The sequence below is a fragment of the Gopherus evgoodei genome, chromosome 19 (genome assembly GCF_007399415.2).
Source record: "Gopherus evgoodei ecotype Sinaloan lineage chromosome 19, rGopEvg1_v1.p, whole genome shotgun sequence".
Classification (NCBI taxonomy): Eukaryota; Metazoa; Chordata; order Testudines; family Testudinidae; genus Gopherus; species Gopherus evgoodei.
The window spans coordinates 16,768,619-16,790,966 of NC_044340.1; the positions used below are offsets into that span (position 1 = coordinate 16,768,619).

Consider the following 22,348-nt stretch of genomic DNA (forward strand, 5'->3'; position numbering starts at 1 on the left):
TGGCAGTAGCCCAGCACTAACGCTGGAAGTAAAGTGCTCTGCATTCCAAAGGGTAGATTTGGTGGATTCGCAATCTTTATCTCTGCAACTTAATATAAAGCGTTTAGGAAGCTACTGCTGCTCAGAAGGTGTTTCATGGAGAAAGAGTGATTTCTGTTGCTGGGTTTGTAAACTGTGGTCTGACATATTTTTTGGTCTGTGAGAGGAGGTGGGGTTTGTTTTATTTGAGAGGGTCTCCAGAGACCAGGTGTTGGGAGGGATGGAGATATTTCTGGGATGACATGAAACGACCATTTAAACAAATTGTGTTGGATTTACAGAAGGAATTACTGAAATACAAGCAAGAAGCGCGAAACTTACAAGGAATAAAGGTGAGAAGAGAGAGAATTAATTAAATAATTAACAGTAACCCTTGGGAACCTATCAGAGGGGTCAGTGGCAACATGATACCTCTCAGTTTACCCCAAGGAATGGAATGGGGCCTGTTAGAGCAGGGAATTGGCAGTCAGGGCTCACAGCTTTATAGATTCCATGGCCAGAAGGGACCACCGGTAAGTGGAGACAAGCCCTAAATTTGTCTGACTTCAGCTTCCATCCATTGGATTGTGTTAAACCTTTCTTTGCTAGACTAAAGATCACATTGTTAAATATCTGTTCCCCATATAGATATTTATAGACTGTAATGAGATCACCCCTTAACCTTCTCTTTGTTAAGCTAAATAGATTGACTCCTTCAGTCTATCACTATAAGGTATGTTTTCTAATCCTTAATTGTTTTTGTGGCTCTTTTCCTGGGTTCTATTCCTGGCACTGGGAAGTGAATATGGTCAAAGCAGGGAACTGGGAATTAGGACATCTGGGTTCTATTCCTGACTCTCTTACTGTCTTTGTGACCTTAGCCAAATCACATTGCTTCTTTGGGCCTCAGTTCCCAAAGGGATGGGTGGAACAGGGTATGTGTATGGTGATTCTCATGGCCTGTTAGCCCTGTTATCCTGGGAATAAACACTTTAGTGTGGTGGATTGGTTTATTCCTAGCAGCAGAGAGGGAACCACGGCATGTGCAGATGCCCTCCTTAGCTGGGGCAGTTGTTTGGCTGTGTGTGTTCTTGTTTGCCCAGTGCCTCCCTCTGGAGTACAGGCCTTTTACAATCTGCTCCTGAGTTTGAGATAGTTTTGGAGCTGTCTGTCACATTGCGTTGTGGAGGAAGCGCACTGCTGTCCAAGGTGGAGCTGTTTGCTTCACAGTAATATGAATGGAAAAGTGCAAGGTTGAGCCCTGATTCAGCCATGGATCCTGGCTCCCCAGAGACACATTTAGAGGATGTTTCTCCCCCGTGAGTGGTGCAGGCAATAGACGGGGGTCACTGGCTCTGTGCCACCAAAAGGAGCCTCCAAATATACAGCTGCTTCTCCCCACTGGGGAAGGTTGGCCACCCCATGCCTGAGCAGGAAGTTCAAACAGAAGCACAGAAATTCCTCAGTGATTTTGACAGCTAGCTAAAGGCAGAGAATTCAGCAGCAGGGAGCATCCCAGTGTAAGGCCTGAGAGCTTGTTCAGGCAGATGCCTTCACATCTCCTGCTGTGGGTGCCAGGGCTCACCCTTGTCCATGGGCCACAGTCTGGCACTCTGCATGTCCCTTTCTTTCTCCTGGGCCTGTTGTAATTTTCACTGTGTTATCTATCAAATTTAGACCATCAGCTCCTCATGGCAGGGCACCTGCCTACTCCATGCACACCAGTGGCACTGTGCTAACAGTAATGTGTGTATTTTCCCAGGATGCATTGCAGCAGAGGTTAGCTCAGCAGGACGCTTCAGTTCTTCAGCTAAAGCAGGAGCTGCTGAGAGCAAATATGGACAAGGAGGAATTGCACAACCTGAATGTGAGTCATTTGTGCTGCTAACTCAGACAATGTCGCAGGTATTGGGGAGGATGGCTGGGGATTGCAGGGTCTGAGACTACAGGCTAGAGAGCCCAGCGGTCACAGTGTGGGGCTGGTGGGCACCGTGTAGGTCCATGTGCTGTGGGATAGCAGTGATCACTGGGCTATGCAGAGGAACCAATGCAGTGCAACCCAGTGGCCTATAGTCAGACTTACTGGAATCTCCTGCTTCACCCCCCACTTATGGGGGTCCCTCTTCTTCTCCCCCATCCTCCAAAGGCCCTCCTCATTGGTTGAAACTGAGGAAAGCTTTGCTTTATTTTTTCATTATAACTGGGCTGAAACTGCAGTGTGCCCGTCATCTCTGTTCCATGTGTTAAAGGCAAGTGACATTCAGCAGACAGAGCATTTGCGTGTAGAATCAGCACTGAGGAGGCAGCAGTGGTAAAAGATGGGACAGGATACTGCACCGAATCTGTGCATTTAACTTCATTGCTGCTAACTTCAGGCTCTGTTACTCTGTGCACATGCGCCCCACGACAGCCTTTATCACACAAGGGTGAGGAGAGGGCTGTGTCGATGGATGCACTGGATCTTCTGAGATACAAACCTCCCTTTTGTTTCTGCAGGTTGATCTGCAGAGGAAGGTTGAAGAGCGGAACAGACTTCTGGGAGAATACAAAGTAAGAGACTCTCCTAGCCCAGTCACATGGAGATTGGGAGAGCCCTGGAAACATTCTTCCTGTAGGGCTCTTGCCCTCCCTGTGCTTCGTGCTCTGTCACTGTGAATAAATAGCAATAACAAGAGATCTCTGTGATGTCCTTTGGAATATGGCTGCTCAGGTTAAGAAGGACTGTGCCATAGCCCAGAGTGTTTTTCACAGTGGTCATCGGGTTGCTTTGGCATCAGGTGTGTGCACTTGAGTGCACCACGCTCACCCACAAACCTACTGCCCATCGCATCTGTGTCATTAAATTATCCTCAGGGCCCTACATGAATCCTGGGCCTATAGATCAGCTGTGCTTCTGGCCTCCGTGCTGAGCCTGTGGCATGTCTGTAGCCCAGGGCAGCATGGGCCTGAGTGACTCTTTCAGACAAGGCCTTAAGGTACAGTTAGAACATGGGGTTTAAGGCAGCTAGGGTGTGCCAGCTTTAACCCTTCCCTGCTCCTGAGGAAGGTGAAGGTGAGCCTTCATCACCTGCTCATACACTGATGCCCTAATCCCTCTGGGTTGCAGAAGGAGCTGGGCCAGAAGGATCGGCACGTACAGCAGCACCAGGCCAAGCTAGACGAAATGCTCCGTCAGCTCTCCGAGGCCAGCTACCAGCAGGTACAGAGCCCGCCAACATGCCCTGCTCTTGAGAAGCTGGTGCCAGCCTGGTCAGCTCAGTTCATACTGACTTGTCTGTTCCCTTTGCAGGCAAATTTGGAGCGGGAGCTGGAGCACAAGGAGGCCCTGCTGGCTCAGTGCATGAAGAGAGAGACAGAAGAGGTGAGTGGGGCATTAGTACTTGGAACACATCAGGCTCTTGGAATGAAGTTCTCTGCCTGACATTATGTAATGTGCAGCTAGAGTCCAGTGCCAAGCTCTCCTGGGCTCCCTCTCTATCCCAGAGAGGCCAGGCTCCGTGGAACGTCACAGCTGGAACTTCTGGGAAGGACTGCTCTCTGCTGCAGGTCAGCTGGGAAAATTCAGACCTATTCAACTTCCCCCATCAACCTGACAAGGGGTGAAGTCGAGTGATCTGAGCACAGGATGGGGAAACAGGAATTCCTGGGTTCCTGTCCAGCCCTGACACTGACTCCCTCCTTCACTGCCCATCTCTGCCTCAGTTTCCCCATCTGCAAAATGAGAATCCTTACACTTGCCTAGGTTCCAGAGTTGTGTGGGTTCTTAAGTGAATTTATGTACCTTGCAGAATGCTGCTGTCAATGGGACTGTATTGTTGGTGCAGTTGCTTTCCATGCCCTCTCACAAATCTGAAGTTGGCACCTTGGAATCTTCTTTTGGGAAATTCAGAAACTTGCTGTACCCTCTGTTAAAGCGTCTTCTCCTTGCAACAGGTGATGGGCTACAGCAATCACAGCACTCAGAGCAATGGCTTCCTCCAGACAGCAGGAAAAGGAGCTGCTCCCACAGCCCACAGGGTGGTAGGTACCCTGCTCCTTAGTCAGAGCCAGCTCAGGACTCCAGTCAGCATCTGGAATGGGTTACCTGGGGAGGTGGTGGAATCTCCTTCCTTAGCGATTTTTAAGGTCAGGCTTGACAAAGCCCTGATTGGGATGATTTAGTTGGGGATTGGTCCTGCTTTGAGCAGGGGGTTGGACTAGATGACCTCCTGAGATCCGTTCCAACCCTGATATTCTATGATTCTATGATCCTTCCCTCTGCAGCTGCCAGCCTGTAAGGGAAAGTGCAGGCCTCTGAGGGTCCCTTGGGCCTGGGAGAAGTGCAGCGCCAGGAGGGAGGGAGGTTACACCGAGGCTCTGAATCCCTGCATTGGCTGATTTCTCCTGGTCTCTCGGGCAGACGAACGACCTGCAGTTGGTGCGTGATGCCCTCCGCAGCTTGCGGAACAGTTTCAGCGGCCACGACCCGCAGCACCACACCATCGACAGCCTGGAACAAGGCATCTCCAGCCTGGTGGAGAGATTGCACCGCATGGAGACACAGAAGAGGCAAGAGAGAAGGGTAAACATTCCCCACTGGGCTTGCTTCATACCTCCACCTCCTCTTACTGACCAGAGCTAGCAAACAGGGAGTGCTCCATCCCTTCACATCTCTCCCTGCAGTGTGCTGATCATGTGGTCACTCTGCTCACTGAATCCTAAGGAAGGCTAGATTGTGGCAGATGGAGGGACCTTGAGGACCCCAGCCAGCCCTGGAGGAACCCCTGGGGTGTAGCAGACGGTGTTTCATTACTGTACCTCACATCTCTGCTCTCACTGCCTCTCACTGGAAGCGTAATGTTAAGATGTGCTGCTTATATCACTGAGAAGCAGTCATCTAGTCCAATGGTTCTCAACCAGGGGTAAGCATACACCTGGGGTACCCAGAGGTCTTCCAGGGGGTACATCAACTCACCTAGATATTTGCCTAGTTTTACAACAGGCTACAGAAGAAGCACTAGCAAAGTCAGTACAAACTAAAATTTCATACAGACAATGACTTGTTTATACTGCTCTATATACTATACACTGAAATGTAAGTACAATATTTGTATTCCAATTGATGAATTTTTTAATTGTATACTAAACATGAGAATGTACGCAAATAATAGTGCACTGTGACTCTTGTATTTTTTATCTCTGATTTTATAAGCAAGTAGTTTTTAAGTGAGGTGTAACTTCAGGGTACACAAGACAAATCAGACTCCTCAAAGGGGTACAGTAGTCAGGAAAGGTTGAGAGCCACTGATCTAGTCAAGTAGTTGGAACAGGGGCCTGTAAGTCAGGACTCTTGAGTTCTGTTCTTGGTTCTGTCGTTGTTCCCTCCCAGTGGGGGCTGTAGGGATTAATTGGTTAACATTTGCAGAGTGCGGTGAAGCTTGTGTGGGCAAAGAGCTGTTACTACACCACCATGGGCTGTCATTGCTGCTGCCTGGGCTCTGTTGTGCTGCCCATTAGGCCTGATGGTGGTATTTGGAAGCAGACACTTGCTGACCTTATAACTACACAAGGTTAGTTTGTCTCTGTCTGGGAGAAGGGCCATGTTAGTGGTTTTAATCAGTCCAACCCATCTGTTGTTTCTTTGTTGGGGTCTATTTCATGTCTGCAAAAAGTGTGGCAGAGTGAAAAAGTAAACAGTGACATTCAAAGTCCAGGCGAACCTGACTCCAGAGTCTATGCTCTCTAAGCCTGTCCATCCCTACAGGCCATGCTGACCCTCAGTAGGGGTTGTAGATTGTGCCACTTTGCACCTCTGGACTGTGGGAAATCTGAGCTCCTAGTATCTTGGGAGAAAATAGTCATTCATGTTGGTTAAATTTAAATGCCATATCCTACAGCAGGGGTCTGGGTGAAAATCTGTGTGTATTGGGAGTCTCTGTGTGTTTGTGTTGGGGGGGGGGTCTTGTGTGTAGATCTGGTTGTGTGTGTCTGGGTAGGTCTTGTGGCTAGACGTGTGTGTGTGGAAGAAGATGATCCTCTTAAAGTGTTTCATGACATTTTCCTTCCCTGGTTAGTTTGCTTGCACCACTGGAGGCCTGTGGAACCGACCCTTTGCCCTCAATCTCTTGGCTTTCCCCATAGGCTCAAGGGAAGTCGCCCGCAAGCCGAGCAGCGAATGAGTATCGAGACTCCTGGCCTCCCAACTCCAGTGAGTGCATTTCAGCTCTATCGCTCCAAAAACTGGCTTCACGGCTCAGAGGTTTCCTGGACAAAGTCCACTGCACAGTGTCCCTCCTGGGAAGCAGTACAGGCTGACCTCTCACTCCATTGCTCATTGCTGTAGCATTTCTCCTGGGCCATTTGCTTCATAGACTAAACTTCAGTGCAAGGGGTAGGCAAAATAGGAGCTTGATCCTCACTGAAATTCCTGAGTACTACCACAATATAAATAATAAAAGCAGCAAAGAATCCTGTGGCACCTTATAGACTAACAGACGTTTTGGAGCATGAGCTTTCGTGGGTGAATACCCACTTCGTCAGATGCATGTAGTGGAAATTTCCAGGGGCAGATATATATATGCAAGCAAGCTAAAGATAACGAGGTTAGTTCAATCAGGGAGGATGAGGCCATGTTCTAGCAGTTGAGGTGTGAAAACCAAGGGAGGAGAAACTGGTTTTGTAGTTGGCAAGCCATTCACAGTCTTTGTTTAATCCTGAGCTGATAGTGTCAAATTTGCAGATGAACCAAAACTCAGCAGTTTCTCTTTGAAGTCTGGTCCTGAAGTTTTTTTTACTACAGTGATCCCACACTTTCACAGGCCTTGGGTGGCAGACCAGTCCTCGCCCACAGACAACCTGCCAACCTGAAACATATTCTCACCAGTAACTGCACACCACACCCTAGTAACTCTAGTTCAGGAACCAATCCATGCAACAAACTTCGATGCCAACTCTGCCCACATATTTACACCAGCGACACCATTACAGGACCTAACCAGATCAGCCATACCATCACCTGTTCATTCACCTGCACGTCCACCAATGTAATATACGCCATCATATGCCAGCAATGCCCCTCTGCTATATACATTGGCCAGACTGGACAGTCTCTACGGAAAAGGATAAATGGACACAAATCAGATATTAGGAATGGCAATATACAGAAACCTGTAGGAGAACACTTCAACCTCCCTGACCACACTATAGCAGATCTTAAGGTGGCCATCCTGCAGCAAAAAAACTTCAGGACCAGACTTCAAAGAGAAACTGCTGAGCTACAGTTCATCTGCAAATTTGACACCATCAGCTCAAGATTAAACAAAGACTGTGAATGGCTTGCCAACTACAAAACCAGTTTCTCCTCCCTTGGTTTTCACACCTCAACTGCTAGAACAGGGCCTCATCCTCCCTGATTGAACTAACCTCGTTATCTCTAGCTTGCTTGCATGTATATACCTGCCCCTGGAAATTTCCACTACATGCATCTGACGAAGTGGGTAAACACCTACGAAAGCTCATGCTCCAAAACGTGTTAGTTTATAAGGTACCACAGGATTCTTTGCTGCTTTTACAGATCCAGACTAACACGGCCACCCCTCTGATACCTGAATATAAATAATAGTAATTACTCCTTGGATTCAGGGGGAAATGCCATGTTCTTCTTCGAGTGATTGCTCACATCCATTCCAGTTAGGTGTGCGCGCCGCGCGTGCACGTTCGTCGGAAACTTTTTTACCCTAGCAACTCCAGTGGGCCGGCAGGTCGCCCCCTAGAGTGGCGCCGCCATGGCGCTCTATATATACCCCTGCCGGCCCGCCCGCTCCTCAGTTCCTTCTTACCGCCGTGTCGGTCGTTGGAACTGTGGAGCGCGGCTTAGCTGTCCTCCACGTCCCTAGCTCTCCTTGTTCTCTATCGTTATCTATCGTTCATCTCTAGTTCCATTATAGTTGTTAATTAGTTTGTTAAGTAGATAGTTTAGTTAAATAGTTGTTAAGTAGTTCTTCGCCGGGGGCTTAGCCCTTCCCGGCACCCGGCGCCAGGCTCATGCCTGTTTCGCCGGGCTTCAAGCAGTGTGCGGCCTGCAAGAAGCCCATGCCTACCAGCGATCCCCACGAAGCGTGCCTGAAGTGCCTCGGGGAATCGCACAGATCCGACAAGTGCCGCATCTGTAAGGCTTTTAAGCCAAGGACAAAAAAGGAGAGGGATCAGAGGCTCCGAACTCTCCTAATGGAGGCGGCACTTGACCCGTCGGCTTCACAGGCCGTGGTATCGACACCGGCACCGGATCGCTCCGGCACCGAGAAGACTCCCCGGCACCGACCTTCTCCGGCACCGGAATCAGAGCCAAGGCCGTCGAAGTCTGATACTCCGGCCAGGCTGACCCGGCTTGAGCGCCCGGCCTCGACATCGGCCGCGGCGCCGCCGGCACCGTCAGCACCGTTGACTCCGGGCCCGGCGGGTCCGTTGAGTCCGGTGCCGCCGAGCTCCCCCATGAGATCTGGGGTTGAGGTAGTGGTCCCATCCACGCCGGAGACATTCGCCTCGGCTCGGGACCTTATTGCCCTGACGGAGCCCACTCGGCTACCACCCCCGGTACCTCCGGTGCGGGTTGTGTCCAGAGGCAAGCCCATGCTGTCGGCGCCGCCCAGAGACAGTCGTTCGCCATCCAGGTCCCGACGTCTTGGGCGCTCCAGATCCCGACGCCGCTCGCAGTCCCGGCACCGCTCCCCTCAGCGGTACCGGTCGCACTCGCAGCAACGGTCGGCATCGAGACGGTCGCGGTCAGGCTCCAGTCGGCGACACCGGCACCGCGACTCCAGGAGCAGGTCCCGACGCTGCTCGCTGCACCGGTCGACCTCCCGGCACCGAGCTGGTGGCAGGTCCCGGTCTCGGTCGACCTCCCGGCGCCGAGCTGGTGGTAGGTCCCGATCGACCTCCCGGCACCGAGCTGGTGGCAGGTCCCGGTCGACCTCCCGGCACCGAGCTGGTGGCAGGTCCCGGTACCGAAGCGGCACCCGGTACCGATCAGGATCCCGGCACCGTGATAGATCCCGGTCCCGATCCCGGTCCCGGCACCGATATGACTCCCGGCACCGGTCCCCGGCACCGAGACGATCCTCCGTGCCGGCCCGCGCAGACCCTTACCATTGGGGATCGGCGCCACCGTGGCCCTCCAGACAGCCGTCCGTATCCTCCCAGACGGACAGTGGGTATGCGCTGGGCACCGACCGGCAGGCGGCGCTGTTCGGGGATCCGCCGCTGCAAGACCAAGGCCCACAACAGTGGGGATTCTGGACACCCTGGGCATACCATCAGGCCCAGGGCCCCCAGCAGCTCCCTCCTAGACCGGCGACTGCGGAGCGTAGGGCCCCTGAAGCCTCCTTGTCTCGCCCTCCTCCCTCCCCGGAAGGGGAGGAAGGGTCCAAACAGCAGGACTCCGCTGTGGCTCCGGAGGCAGAGGCGGGGGCTGAGGAAGACCCTCAGTTGGACACTATCGTGCCTGGGGTCTCATCATCCTCCTCCCCGGATGAGGCGGTGGCGGGTACCTCCTCCTACAGTCCCCCCCCGCTGGATCTCAGGGCGCACCAGGACCTCCTCAGGCGATTGGCTCAAAACCTGAGTCTGCAGGCAGAGGAGGTCTCGGAGATAGAGGACCCAATTGTCACCATCCTCTCTTCTGATGCTCCCACCAGGGTCGCCCTGCCCTTCATACGGACCATCCAGGCCAACGCCAATACTATCTGGCAGTCCCCGGCCTCCATCCCTCCGACAGCAAAAGGGGTCGAGAGAAAGTACATGGCCCCTTCTAGGGGCTATGAATATCTACATGTTCACCCGACTCCCAGTTCACTGGTAGTGCAATCGGTGAACGATAGGGAGCGTCACGGCCAGGAGGCTCCGGCCCCCAAGTCCAGAGAGGCCAGGCGGATGGACCTCCTTGGCCGTAAGGTGTATTCGGCTGGGGCGCTGCAGCTCAGGGTCTCTAACCAGCAGGCCCTGCTGAGCAGATACGCCTTTAACTCCTGGGTGGCAGTGGACAAATTTAAGGAGCTGCTGCCACAGGATGCTCGCCAAGAGTTTACGGCCGTCTTGGACGAAGGCAAGAAGGTCGCACGCACGGCCTTACAAGCCTCCTTGGACGCTGCGGACTCGGCTGCCCGTACCCTCGCGTCGGGAGTTACGATGCGTCGCATCTCCTGGCTGCAGGTTTCCGGCCTTCCGCCGGAGCTCCAGCACACTATACAGGACCTTCCTTTCGAAGGCCAGGGCCTGTTTTCCGATAAGACAGACCCCAGACTCAAGAGTCTAAAGGACAACAGGGTCATCATGCGGTCCCTCGGGATGCACACCCCCGTGACGCAGCGTAGACCCTTTAGGTCACAACAACAGCAGCAACGTAGGCCGTTTTCCCAGTTCCGCCAGCGGCAGGACCTTTACAGGCGCCGCGGCAGGAACGGCAGGCGCAGGCAGTCTGGGAACCAAGGGGGGCAGAACCAAGGCTCCTCAAAACCCCCGCCTGGTCCTAAGCCTTCATTTTGAAGGTGCGCCCGAGGGCGCGGTAACAGTTTCCCCTATGGATCCTTTCCCCCCGTTTTCAAACCGCCTTTCGTTTTTCCTCCCGGCGTGGTCCCAAATAACATCGGACCGCTGGGTTTTAAGCATGGTGCAGACGGGATACCGCCTGCAGTTTGTTTCGTCTCCTCCTTCCCGCCCTCCTTCCTCGTCCCTCTTCAGGGACCCCTCTCACGAGCAATTCCTTCGGCAGGAGGTGCAGACGCTCCTCAGCAAAGGAGCTATAGAGGCGGTTCCGGAAAACGAGAAAGGCAAGGGGTTTTATTCCCGCTACTTTCTGATCCCCAAGGCCAAGGGGGGCCTCAGGCCTATCCTCGACCTGCGGGAACTCAACAAATACCTCGTGAAGTTGAAGTTCCGCATGGTATCCCTGGGGACCATTATTCCATCCCTGGATCCGGGAGACTGGTACGCCGCCCTCGACATGCAGGACGCGTATTTCCACATTGCCATTTGGCCGCGCCACAGACGCTTTCTCCGCTTCGTTGTGGGGGCTCTTCATTATCAGTTTGCAGTCCTCCCATTCGGCCTGTCCACGGCCCCGAGGGTGTTTACAAAATGCATGGCAGTTGTCGTGGCGCATCTTCGGCGCAACCGTGTCCACGTGTTCCCTTATCTGGACGACTGGTTGATTCGGGGCACGTCGGAACAGCAGGTCAACAGCCATGTCTGCATGATCACCGCCATATTTGCAAATCTGGGCCTCTTGATAAACACAGACAAGTCCACTCTGAGGCCCACGCAGAAGGTGGAATTTATCGGGGCCGTCTTGGATGCCACTGTGGGCAGGGCCTCGCTGCCTCTACAACGGTTCCAGACCATGGCGGCGATCGTTCAACGTTTGCGGTCAGCCCCATTGACGTCAGTGAGGACATGTCTAACCCTGTTAGGTCACATGGCGGCGTGCACCTTTGTGACCAACTACGCTCGGCTCCGCATGAGGCCTCTCCAACTGTGGCTTATCAGTCAGTACAGGCCAGCAAGGCAACCGTTAGACATGTTAATCACAATCCCCCAGAAGGTCTTAGATTCTCTCGGCTGGTGGTTGGACCAGTCCGTATTGTGTGCGGGTCTTCCCTTTCACCCGTCTCAGCCCTCGGTATCCCTGACAACGGATGCCTCAGATCTAGGCTGGGGGGCCCACCTAGGGACCCTGCGGACTCAGGGCCTGTGGTCCCAGGAGGAGGTGGGGCTGCACATCAACATGAGGGAGTTGAGAGCGGTCCGCCTTGCTTGCCAAACGTTTTGTCATCAGCTTCAGGATCGTTGTGTCGCCGTATTCACGGACAACACGACGACCATGTACTATATCAACAAGCAGGGCGGCACCAGGTCCTCCTCCCTGTGCCTCGAGGCGATACAACTCTGGGACTTTTGCGTAGCCCACTCCATTCACCTCAGGGCTTCCTTCCTTCCCGGAGTACGGAACACGCTGGCGGATCGATTGAGCAGATCCTTCCTGTCACACGAGTGGTCCCTTCGCCCGGACGTCGCTCTCACCATTTTCCGGAGGTGGGGTTATCCCCGGGTGGACCTCTTCGCGTCCAAGGGGAACAGGAAGTGCCAAGCGTTCTGCTCCTTTCAGGGCAGGGAGCCGGGGTCGATAGCGGATGCCTTCCTCATCCAGTGGTCGACCCACCTGTACTATGCGTTTCCTCCGTTCCCTCTGGTTCACAAGGTCCTCCTGAAGGTGCGCAGAGACAGGGCTCGTGTGATCATGGTGGCCCCGGCATGGCCCAGGCAGCACTGGTATACCATGCTGCTGGATTTGGCCGTAGCCGACCCAGTTCCCCTGCCCCTTCATCCGGACCTGATTACCCAGGACCACGGGTCTCTCTGTCACCCAGACCTGCAGTCGCTGCACCTAGCGGCGTGGCTCCTGCGTGGCTAACTGGTTCCGAGCTGCGCTGCTCCACGCCTGTGAGAGAGGTGCTCTTGAGCAGCAGGAAACCGTCCACAAGAGCCACGTATTCAGCGAAATGGAAACGCTTCTCCTGTTGGTGCGTAGAGAGAAATCTCCGCCCTATGGAAGTTTCGGTAACCGAAATCTTAGACTATGTTTGGTCCCTCAAAGAGCAAGGTCTGGCCTTATCGTCGTTGCGAGTCCATTTAGCAGCTATCTCCACCTTTCACCCGGGTGCGGACGGTCGCTCCGTTTTTTCTCACCCGACGGTGTCGAGATTCCTTAAAGGGCTGGAACGTTTATTCCCTAACGTCCGTCCCCCTGCTCCAACCTGGGATCTTAACCTGGTGTTGTCTCGGCTCATGGGGCCCCCCTTTGAGCCGTTAGCTACTTGCTCCCTGCTTTACCTCTCTTGGAAGGCTGCCTTTCTAGTAGCTATCACCTCAGCTAGACGGGTGTCAGAACTCCGAGCCCTTGTGATAGACCCCCCATATACGGTCTTCCACAAGGACAAGGTGCAGCTTAGACCACACCCTGCCTTTCTACCCAAGGTGGTCTCAGCCTTCCACGTCAACCAAGAGATTTTCCTCCCGGTTTTTTTCCCGAAACCTCACTCCTCAGGCAGGGAGCAGCAGCTCCACTCGCTGGATGTCCGTAGAGCTCTCGCGTTCTACATAGAGAGGACCAAACCCTTCCGCAAATCCCCCCAGCTTTTCGTGGCGGTAGCGGACCGTATGAAAGGGCTTCCTATCTCCTCCCAGAGGTTATCCTCTTGGGTTACGTCCTGTATCAGGACCTGTTATGACTTGGCCCATGTCCCTACGGGCCGTGTGACTGCGCATTCTACCAGGGCGCAGGCGTCGTCGCTGGCTTTCCTTGCCCGTGTGCCCATCCAGGAAATCTGTCGGGCAGCGACCTGGTCATCGGTCCACACCTTTGCTTCCCACTACGCCCTGGTACAGCAGTCGAGAGAGGATGCGGCCTTCGGAACTGCAGTGCTCCATGCCGCGACTTCTCACTCCGACCCCACCGCCTAGGTATGGCTTGGGAGTCACCTAACTGGAATGGATGTGAGCAATCACTCGAAGAAGAAAAGACGGTTGCTCACCGTTGTAACTGTTGTTCTTCGAGATGTGTTGCTCACATCCATTCCACACCCGCCCTCCTTCCCCACTGTCGGAGTAGCCGGCAAGAAGGAACTGAGGAGCGGGCGGGCCGGCAGGGGTATATATAGAGCGCCATGGCGGCGCCACTCTAGGGGGCGACCTGCCGGCCCACTGGAGTTGCTAGGGTAAAAAAGTTTCCGACGAACGTGCACGCACGGCGCGCACACCTAACTGGAATGGATGTGAGCAACACATCTCGAAGAACAACAGTTACAACGGTGAGCAACCGTCTTTTCTCTCAGACTCCTTAAGGATTATTGTTAGCTGCATTGGGTGCTTACACCACCTAGTGGCCATGAGTACCATCTCTTAGGCCGGGGTTTAATGTGTACACTGTAGCGCAGGATTCCCCTCACTGCATTTGCCTGACTTGAGAGCAGCGATAGTTTCCTCTTCATCATGGGAACTGCTTTTCTGGGGTCAGTTGTAAATATAACCTGAAAAATCCATTGGTTTGTAAAGACTGAATTCTCAAAGGAGCAGTGAGGAGTCGGCCTGTTGGTGTTGGGGACAAATAGAGAGCCCCACTTTTTAACTACATTGCAGTGCTCAGCACCAGGAGGATTTTAGGGAGATATTAGCAAAGGAATTATGAACACTTAGTATCTGGAGGAAAAGCCCAACGTGGGTTCTGCTGAGAAGTCACCTGGGTTGCCTTTTCTCTCTTCTCTAAAGCTGCAATTTGTGCAGCAGCCTCCATGTCACCAGCCTAATGGATGCAAAACATGCCTTACTTGCCACCTCCCAAAGCCCTTGCAGGCAGCTTCCCTCCACTGCAGAAGTCCATTTATTCAGGCTCTAGCGGATCACAAACCCAGATCTGCTTGGGTGTAAAGAGCTCAAAGTGATGGCTCTAGATTCATTAAGCCAGAAAGCCCTTATGATTGATGTCCAGATCTGCAGTTCACTTCCTTTGTGTACATGTTGTGAAGGTCAAAAACCAGAGAGGGTCTCACTGTGTACACCTTCCCCTGCCTAAGCCTTTGGCATAGACACACCTGTATTGCAGCAATGGGGAGGGTAAGGGTGCAGTCAGAAAGAGAGATGCACATATTAACAAAGAGAAACTCATCACGCGCACAGACACCTCCCTAGTCTATGTAATATGGGCAGAAGGGCAGGTGACTGGGTCTGTTGCGCCTTTCTGAGTTAGTCGGTCTGAGCTGACACGTGACCTCTTGTCCTGTAGGTTTCAGTCAATTATTGCTCCCTCTTTTCTGTCAGTGAAGACAAGCAGAATGATAATCAGTTATACTGAACTGCTAGAAGGGGTGTGCCACTCACGGAATGATTGTCCGAGAATGGGCTGGAATTCTCCGATCACTACAAAGACAGCAGGCGAAGTCTCTGTAGTGCAGGGGGTGTGCTGTATGCACCGTGTGCATTGGGCCGTGTCTCATCATCCCCTGGGGCGGCGCTAGGGTGGCCCTTCAGGCTAACATTGTAATACCTTGCAGTGCACTGTCTTCCTGTAAGGGGGCAAGATCCTGCCCTTCTCAGGGGATGGACTTCATCATCTAAGAGGTCTTTCCCATCTCTGGGTCTCTGCTCCTGGGCTGAAATGATGCTGAGAATGCCTCTAGGGGAACAGGGTGGGAAAGAAAACTGCTCTCCCTTGGCTGCAGTGACAGTACTTGGTGTTTCTCTCTTTGCAGAATTGCCTCATTCTCACAGCATACCCACTGTGAGCAGCAGCGCCTACACCAAAGTGCTCTACTTCACGGACCGCTCACTCACACCTTTCATGGTCAATATACCAAAGAGGTGAGACCTGGCTTTGCCACACTAATAGAGTTTGCTTCACTGAAAGCACGGATCTAATCCATGGTATTTCTCCTCTCCATCCCTTAAATCTGGCTTTTGACTGTATTTCATTGCAAAGAGGAAGTGGTGACAAGAAAGCAGACCCACAATATGTGTGTTTGTCACTTTAGGCCTGACTGGATTTCCCAGCTGATGCATATGTAATTAGTTTGTTTATTTAAAGCCCCAGAAGATTGATCTCTGGTTTGTATGATAATTCATCTCTGGTTTTATGAGTGGGCAGCAGCCAGACAGATTTACTCTTACTCCAGCACAACACAAACCATTTAGTGCAAGACTCTCCATCTACAATAGCAGCTATCGCAGTCACTGCAAAAAAGAAACATGGAAGAGTTGGTTTGGGTTTGTTTTCAGTAAATAACAGACACTATTCTCTCTGTGATCAGATGCTTTGGGTTGTACCAGGTATTTTCCAGGCACTCTGGCTCACCTTGTAGTGCTGCTGTTCATTGTGCCATGCTGGTGCTAATGTTCAGTGTGCCATATTACAAGCTGTGTCCAAGCACTTGATCTCAGTCCCATGGCAGAATCTGCCAGAGAGGATAGCTCTTAACTCCTGTTTTGCAGGTTAGGTGAGGTGACGCTGAAGGACTTCAAGGCAGCTATCGATCGGGAAGGAACCCACCGGTACCATTTCAAAGCCCTGGATCCAGAATTTGGCACAGTCAAGGAGGAGGTATGTTTGTCCTCTTTAGTAGCAGCTCTCTCCTAATCTAAGTTTGTGTATGGTGTCACCAGCAACAGCCTGGACATTTCTGTCACATTCACTTTCCATGTGAATGAAATCTCTAACTTGCTACAGAGCTACAGTTTTCAGAGCTACAGTTTAAGGGACAACAGCCCCCAAGTAAGGAGCCAAAAAGGGACATCTTCAGTCCCACCCAGAGCACTGACTTTAGTGTGATCATAAAGGTGCACAAGTGGTGGATGGGGATTTGCAGGGTCCCTCCTTCACTGTGCCAGCTGCACCCGGAGGCATTTCCTATGACAGCACCATTCGGGAGATGCAGATTCCAAGCCAGACCTCTAAAACAGGGGTGGGGAACCTTTTTTCTATCGGGGCCATTGACCCACAGGAAAAAACAGTCACGGGCCACACACAGCCCTGCAGGGAGAGAACGGAGGCTCAAGGCTTCCCTCGCAGCACGTCAAGCCAGCACTTGCGGCTCCAGCCCTGCGGGGAGGCACGGGGCTTCCCCTAGGCTCTGGAGTGGGACCAGAAATGAGGGGTTAAGGGTGCAGGAGGGGGCAGGGGGTTCGAGTGTGGGAGAGAGGGAGTGTTCTGGCTGGGGGTGCAGGCTCTGGGGTGGGGCTGGGGATGAGGAGTTTGGGGTGCATGAGGGGGCTCAAGGCTGGGGCAAGGGGTTGGGGTGGGGGTGCAGGGTCTGGGAGGGAATTAGGGTGCGGGAGGGAGTTCTGACCTGGGGCAGGGAGTTGGGGTAGGAGTGCGGGCTCTGGGAGGAAGTTAGGGTGCGGGGGAGGGGGAGTTTGAACTGCAGCAGGAGGGTTGGGGTGTGGGCTGTGGGAGGGAGTTTGGGTGCAGGAGGTGGATCAGGCCTGGGGGTTGGTGTGCCGGTGGGGGTGAGGGCTCTCTGAGGGAGTTAGGGTGCGGGAAGGGGCTCAGGGTGTGGATAAGGGTGTGGGAGGGAGTTAGGGTGCGAAAGGGGTTGCCGGGTGCAGGCTCCGGCTGGGTGGCGCTTAGCTGAGGTGGCTCCCGGTCGGTGGCACAGTGGGGCTAAGGCAGGTGTGATATCAGAGAGGTTTCTTGAATGGGGCAAGTCAGCAGGATTCGGGCCATTTCTACATCTAAATCAGTGCAGAGTTTGCTCCATTTGTGGCTCTGTGGCCCATGGGTGTGAGCCAAGCTGGTGGAGATGGGCTTTCGCTAAAGTATCCTAAATACTTGGGGCCAGAGTCAGCTCTGGCATAAGCAGTGCAACCCCAGTTGAGGTCAATGAGCCTACTTATGCCACAGCTGAATGTGGTTCTTGGTTTTTAATTAGCTATTTTATATAACAAAGAATCCTCTCCCTTTTCCCCACAATAACCCTAAACGATGCCTTTCCCCCAAAAAACTTTTGTTAAGACACATCAGTGCCAGCTTCTCCAGAGATGGTCTAATGTTCGGAGGACTGAAGTTCCCACGCTTTAATCCCAGTTCTGATACTGCCTCCCTGTGTGACCTTGGGCAAATCATGACCCTTCTCTGTATCTCACTTTGCCTGTCAGAAAAATGGGGATAATAATCCTTATTTTTTCTCTATGGGGGAGGAATAGGCAGCCATACTGCTGTTTTCAAAGCATGGTGGGAACTTAACATGCTATGTAAGTGCCAGTTATTTTTATTATTTGGTTTAATTCCTCCATCTCTCATGCCATTCAGATGTAACAAAGCGGTGTCCATCCTCCAGAAGTGATCTGATTCTCTCTCTGCCTTTTTATAGGTCCTCCATGATGATGACATCATTCCTGGTTGGGAGGGGAAAATTGTAGCCTGGATAGAAGAGGATCATGGGGAAAATTAATCAGACTCTTGGGTGTTATTATTGTGGGGACCCGTAACTGGCTGGAATGCTCGGAGATAATGACCAAAAAGAGTGTGAGCTGGGACATGTCCAATTCAAGCTGCCAAAAGAGAGGACTTCTCTGCAACCAATGGGTAAAACACTTTTGTGTGTGCGAGGATGCCTGGCATTTAACTTTCCATGGCCAAATGCAGACAGTGTTGTGAGACTGAAATTGCAGATTGGTGGGAAAGAATCATCTTGCTTTGTCCTGTCAACAAAACCCTGGAGGCCTTATTGATGTGTTTCTCCATTCTCCTGGTTCCCCCACCCCCTGGAATGCCTGCTGCTGTTTGTAGACTGCACATTTCAACTCTGATTTGACACATTCAGTATTATATGAACCTGCAACCATAAGTTCTGCCCTCATGGACCAGAAGATGCTGCTAGATTCTTCTTTTACCAGAAGATGTGACCAACCAAAATCCATGCCCAGATGATTTGTGCTGAAGAGGCAGAGCTCCCTCCCGTGAACTTTGCAAGCTCTTGATACAAAGAGCACCAGGAACTTGACAGTGAAAGAAGCTTGTGGATTGTGCTAGGCACTACCATAGCAAAGACCACCAGGTTGGCAACGTTGTCTTTCTTCCCAAGTGCAGGCTTCCATTTCCTCGACTTGCTTCTGCTGTTTGCCCTCCAACTTGCAATCAGGTCTGAGCTCTGTTGCCCTGGGAAGTTGGAACTCTTTGGTAACCAGGTGCTTACTTAACTGCCAATGGATTTTTGTTTTGGGGAAGGGAGCAGGAACCTTCCTAGCTTCCCCACAGGGGTGATAAGGTACTTTTGCTTCTCCTTTTGCCAGTCCTTTCTCTACAGCCATTACCATCCCTGCCCTTTCCATACATCCAGTAAGGCCAACCGAAAATCTAATCTACTCTCCCAGGAAACAAGCAGGGATGTTTCTTCAGGGATGAAGTGACAGAGTCTGTTCGATTGGTGTATCTGTATTCCTTCTTCTCACTTTCTCTGTGCAGGCATCACCATGTACTTGATCTTCACTGATTGACAAGGCCGTTAAGCAAATAACCAAACTTCTAGGATAGATATTGTGAGCAGCAGTACCCCAATTCCCAGCATGCTTTCGTCTCTGGCACCTAATGGAGTAGGAAATGGTCAGCTGGGAGAGCATGTGCTATGAGATCCATTAGGGTGTGTCTGCACTGCAATAAAACATCCATGGTTGGCCCATGTCAGCTGAGTCCAGCTCATGAGGCTATAAATTTTCAGGATAGATGTTCAAGTTGGGCTGGAGCTTTGGGACCCTGCAAAGCAAGAGGGTCCTAGAATCTAGGCACCAGCTCTAGCCCAAACATCTACACTGCAATTTTATAGCCCTGCAACCTGAGCTCAAGTCAGCTGATACAAGCCAACCATGTGGTTTTTTCTTGCAGTATAGACATACACTTAGGGACCCAGGTTATCTCACTGCAGTGCCAGGCCCTGCTCTCATTGTCAGGCAGCCTGACTTCTGCAAAGCTGGCCACAGTCTGCAGCAGATAGGCACTGTTGATTGAAAAGGTCAAACAGCCTCTGTCTGTTCATCTTTGAACATGCCCCATCATTGAACTGCCTGCTTGTCTGAGTTGTGCGGGTGAGGCTGGGAGAACTTGGTTTTATTATTTTATATTAATGTGACCTTTTGTAAACTTGTTCCTGTTTTTTGGAATTATTTTGTACCGGTTTACATCATTGTCTGAGGTGTATATTTTTATACCAGTGCAAGTGCTTTCTGTATATTTCCACAATACTGTGCTGTAGTTTACTCATTTTCTAGAGAATGTCAATATGTTTTATACAGTCTCCTGTTAACACCACGCAAAGTGGGGTCCATGGCTAGCTTTATTTCACTACAAAGTACAACTAGTTCCTACTGTTTTTATATTTTGCCAGCTGTTTCTCATATAGACAGGAATTACGTGTAGTTGTCTTATCACTCCCACTATTGCAGGAAGAGCTCAAATACCTTTCTGACCCCATTCCTGCACTGGTAGAACACGTGTTGGCTGTTAAGCCATTATTGATCAGTTCTATTTCATCGGCTGATTTACACACACTCTTTCTCATCATAAACAGCCATCGAAACGTCAGCATTTGGGAAAGTTCTTCAATGGGAGAAAAGCAGTATCAGTACTGAAAAGAAACAGAAGTTTTCTTCCTCCCTGGAAATCACTGGTTTCTCTGTTGCATGTGTTTTAGTGCATTGCTATAAGACAGCATGGGGTTATCATACTAAAATGCATTATTGTATTTGAGTTGCAATTTATCTTGAATGTCTTTTAATTAAAGTTTTACTAGTCTGCTTAATTTCAGTCAGAGTTGTGCGCTTTAGGTAGGACTTATCCATTTTATGGAAACAATTAAAACAGTAATTTTTCAAAGGCCTCCATGTATCCATCCTGTATCCCTCTCTGCTTTTAAGAGATGAGCAGTGTTTAAGAGTTGTCTTTGGTGACTCAATGGCTGAGGTAATTGCTAATGCGATAGAACTTCTCACCTCTAGGTCATAGGTTTCAGTCCAGTCTCACTCAGTAGTGATCCTGGTCACCACCTCAGCAATGGCTGGTTGATGGCCTAGGTGGAATGAGTTGGGGATCTGTCCTGTTCCTAGTGGTTCCCCATCCCCATACCCACTGTCACCACTGAAATGCCTGTTGGCAATCTCAGCAGAGGGACCAAGGACTGAATCGGCCCTGGAGCCACTTACTGTCTTGTGTTCCCTTCAGGGCTGGAGCGAAGTACATTTGGAGGCACAGAGAAGGAAACTTGCATTGCCACTGCCCATGCTTATTCTGGGGATAAAGATTTCCTTCTGTAGCACTATCAGCCAAGCACCCTTCATCAGTGCTAAAACCACATACAAACTAGAACAGAAACCTTGTTCCCTCTGTGATAATTACTGTTCTGAGTTCAGTGGCACCTTATAGACTAACAGACGTTTTGGAGCATGAGCTTTCGTGGGTGAATACCCACTTCCTCAGATGCATGTAATGGAAAACATAGACATACAGGATGGATGCATGTTCTGAGTTCAAATCCTTGAAAAGTATTGGCAGCACTCTGCCCTCGGACATGCACATCCAACGCCCACAGAAGTCACTGCGACTTGTGTGAAAGAACCTGAGGACTAAAATTGAAGGCCATGGCCACGCCTTGTTCTCCTCCCGGGATTGCTCCCCTAGGCTCTAACACATGCACAACTCAGGTTCAGCTTTGTTCCTGCAATGACATGGCAGTTTTCTCTTGGCTTCCTGTCATTGTATGAATGAGCAGAAAGGAGTATGGGTTAGGTCAGGGAAAGTTATTCACAAAATAAAAGGGGACAAGACAATCCTGGAAAAGAGTAGGTACACCGGGGCCAGATTCTCCTTTCATTTATACCAGTTTTACTCTAGTGTATCACCATTGGCTTAAATGGATTTACTCCTGATTTAGAGCAGGGCATATGGGATCAGAATCCGGCCTTGGACTTGGTTTACATGTTTTCCTTTGATTCTATACATGTCTATTTCTGCCCTATTTTCTGCAAAGCTACTTTTTGGTTTCCTTATAATTGTAACTTGATTATTTAACACACATGCTATATGTAAAGTTATATTTTCCTAGAAACTCTAAAGATTGCATTCATCACTTTTTAAAAGGACAATTACTTTCAATCTGCAGGTCCTCCAACAGAGTGAGAAATGAGGTTTGTGTGTACATCTAAGAGCTGTATATATCTGACTGGATGTACTTTGGATTTATGGACTAAAAATCATTTAAATAAACTGTTTTCATTTCATTTGCAAATGGAATCTGATCAATCCATTTGGGTGGGGAGGGAGGTTCCTTTGAACTGAAGCTTCTAATATGTTGACAGGCATGCAATGCTCATGTATATGGGTGTGTTGGCAAGGCAGTAGGAACAGAATACACAGCAGAGGACACCATCTTGCACTGGAACTGAGTAAAGGGACTGTTCCATCTGGCTTCCAAAATCTTTAAAGACAGCAGGAAAGCTCAGAGACTGAACCTCACTTTGAAGAGAAGATTTGGATCCATGCACATTAAACAGCAAACAGCTCTGGGCTGGTCAACTGCTTGCAAGATTTGTACTTATTTTTAAGTGAGATATTTTAAAACTACGACTAACCTCTGACTCAGACCATACTGCTCATATAATTTAAAATGAAATGCAATAGCTTTTGGGCTCAGTTAACTCATAGATTTATGAGCAAATATCACTGCAGCCAATCCTGTTTACGCATGCAGGTGCAGTGGCTGGATTTGCCGACGGCGATGGCACAGTAGAGGCAAGTCCTGTGTGCTGAAAACAGCGCTTGCTA

General features: G+C 51.0%; 1 protein-coding gene across 1 annotated transcript; it reads left to right on the plus strand.

Moving 5' to 3' along the window:
• Window positions 1–264: 264 nt before the first annotated feature.
• Window positions 265–21,820, plus strand: LOC115637113 (dixin-like). Its single transcript, XM_030538035.1, has 11 exons — window positions 265–371; window positions 1,781–1,885; window positions 2,515–2,568; window positions 3,125–3,217; window positions 3,308–3,379; window positions 3,952–4,038; window positions 4,418–4,579; window positions 6,139–6,205; window positions 15,294–15,402; window positions 16,030–16,138; window positions 17,907–21,820. Exons 1-11 carry the CDS (start codon window positions 282–284, stop codon window positions 17,985–17,987), a joined length of 1,029 nt encoding a protein of 342 aa, XP_030393895.1. The 5' UTR covers window positions 265–281; the 3' UTR covers window positions 17,988–21,820.
• The last annotated feature ends 528 nt before the right edge of the window (window positions 21,821–22,348 follow it).

Coding starts and splice junctions, on each gene's coding strand:
- LOC115637113 (XM_030538035.1), top strand. CDS start 282: ATGAAACGACCATTTAAACAAATTGTGTTGGATTTACAGAAGGAATTA. Junction 2,569..3,124: donor GACTTCTGGGAGAATACAAA/GTAAGAGACTCT, acceptor TCTGGGTTGCAG/AAGGAGCTGGGCCAGAAGGA. Junction 4,580..6,138: donor AGAAGAGGCAAGAGAGAAGG/GTAAACATTCCC, acceptor CTTTCCCCATAG/GCTCAAGGGAAGTCGCCCGC.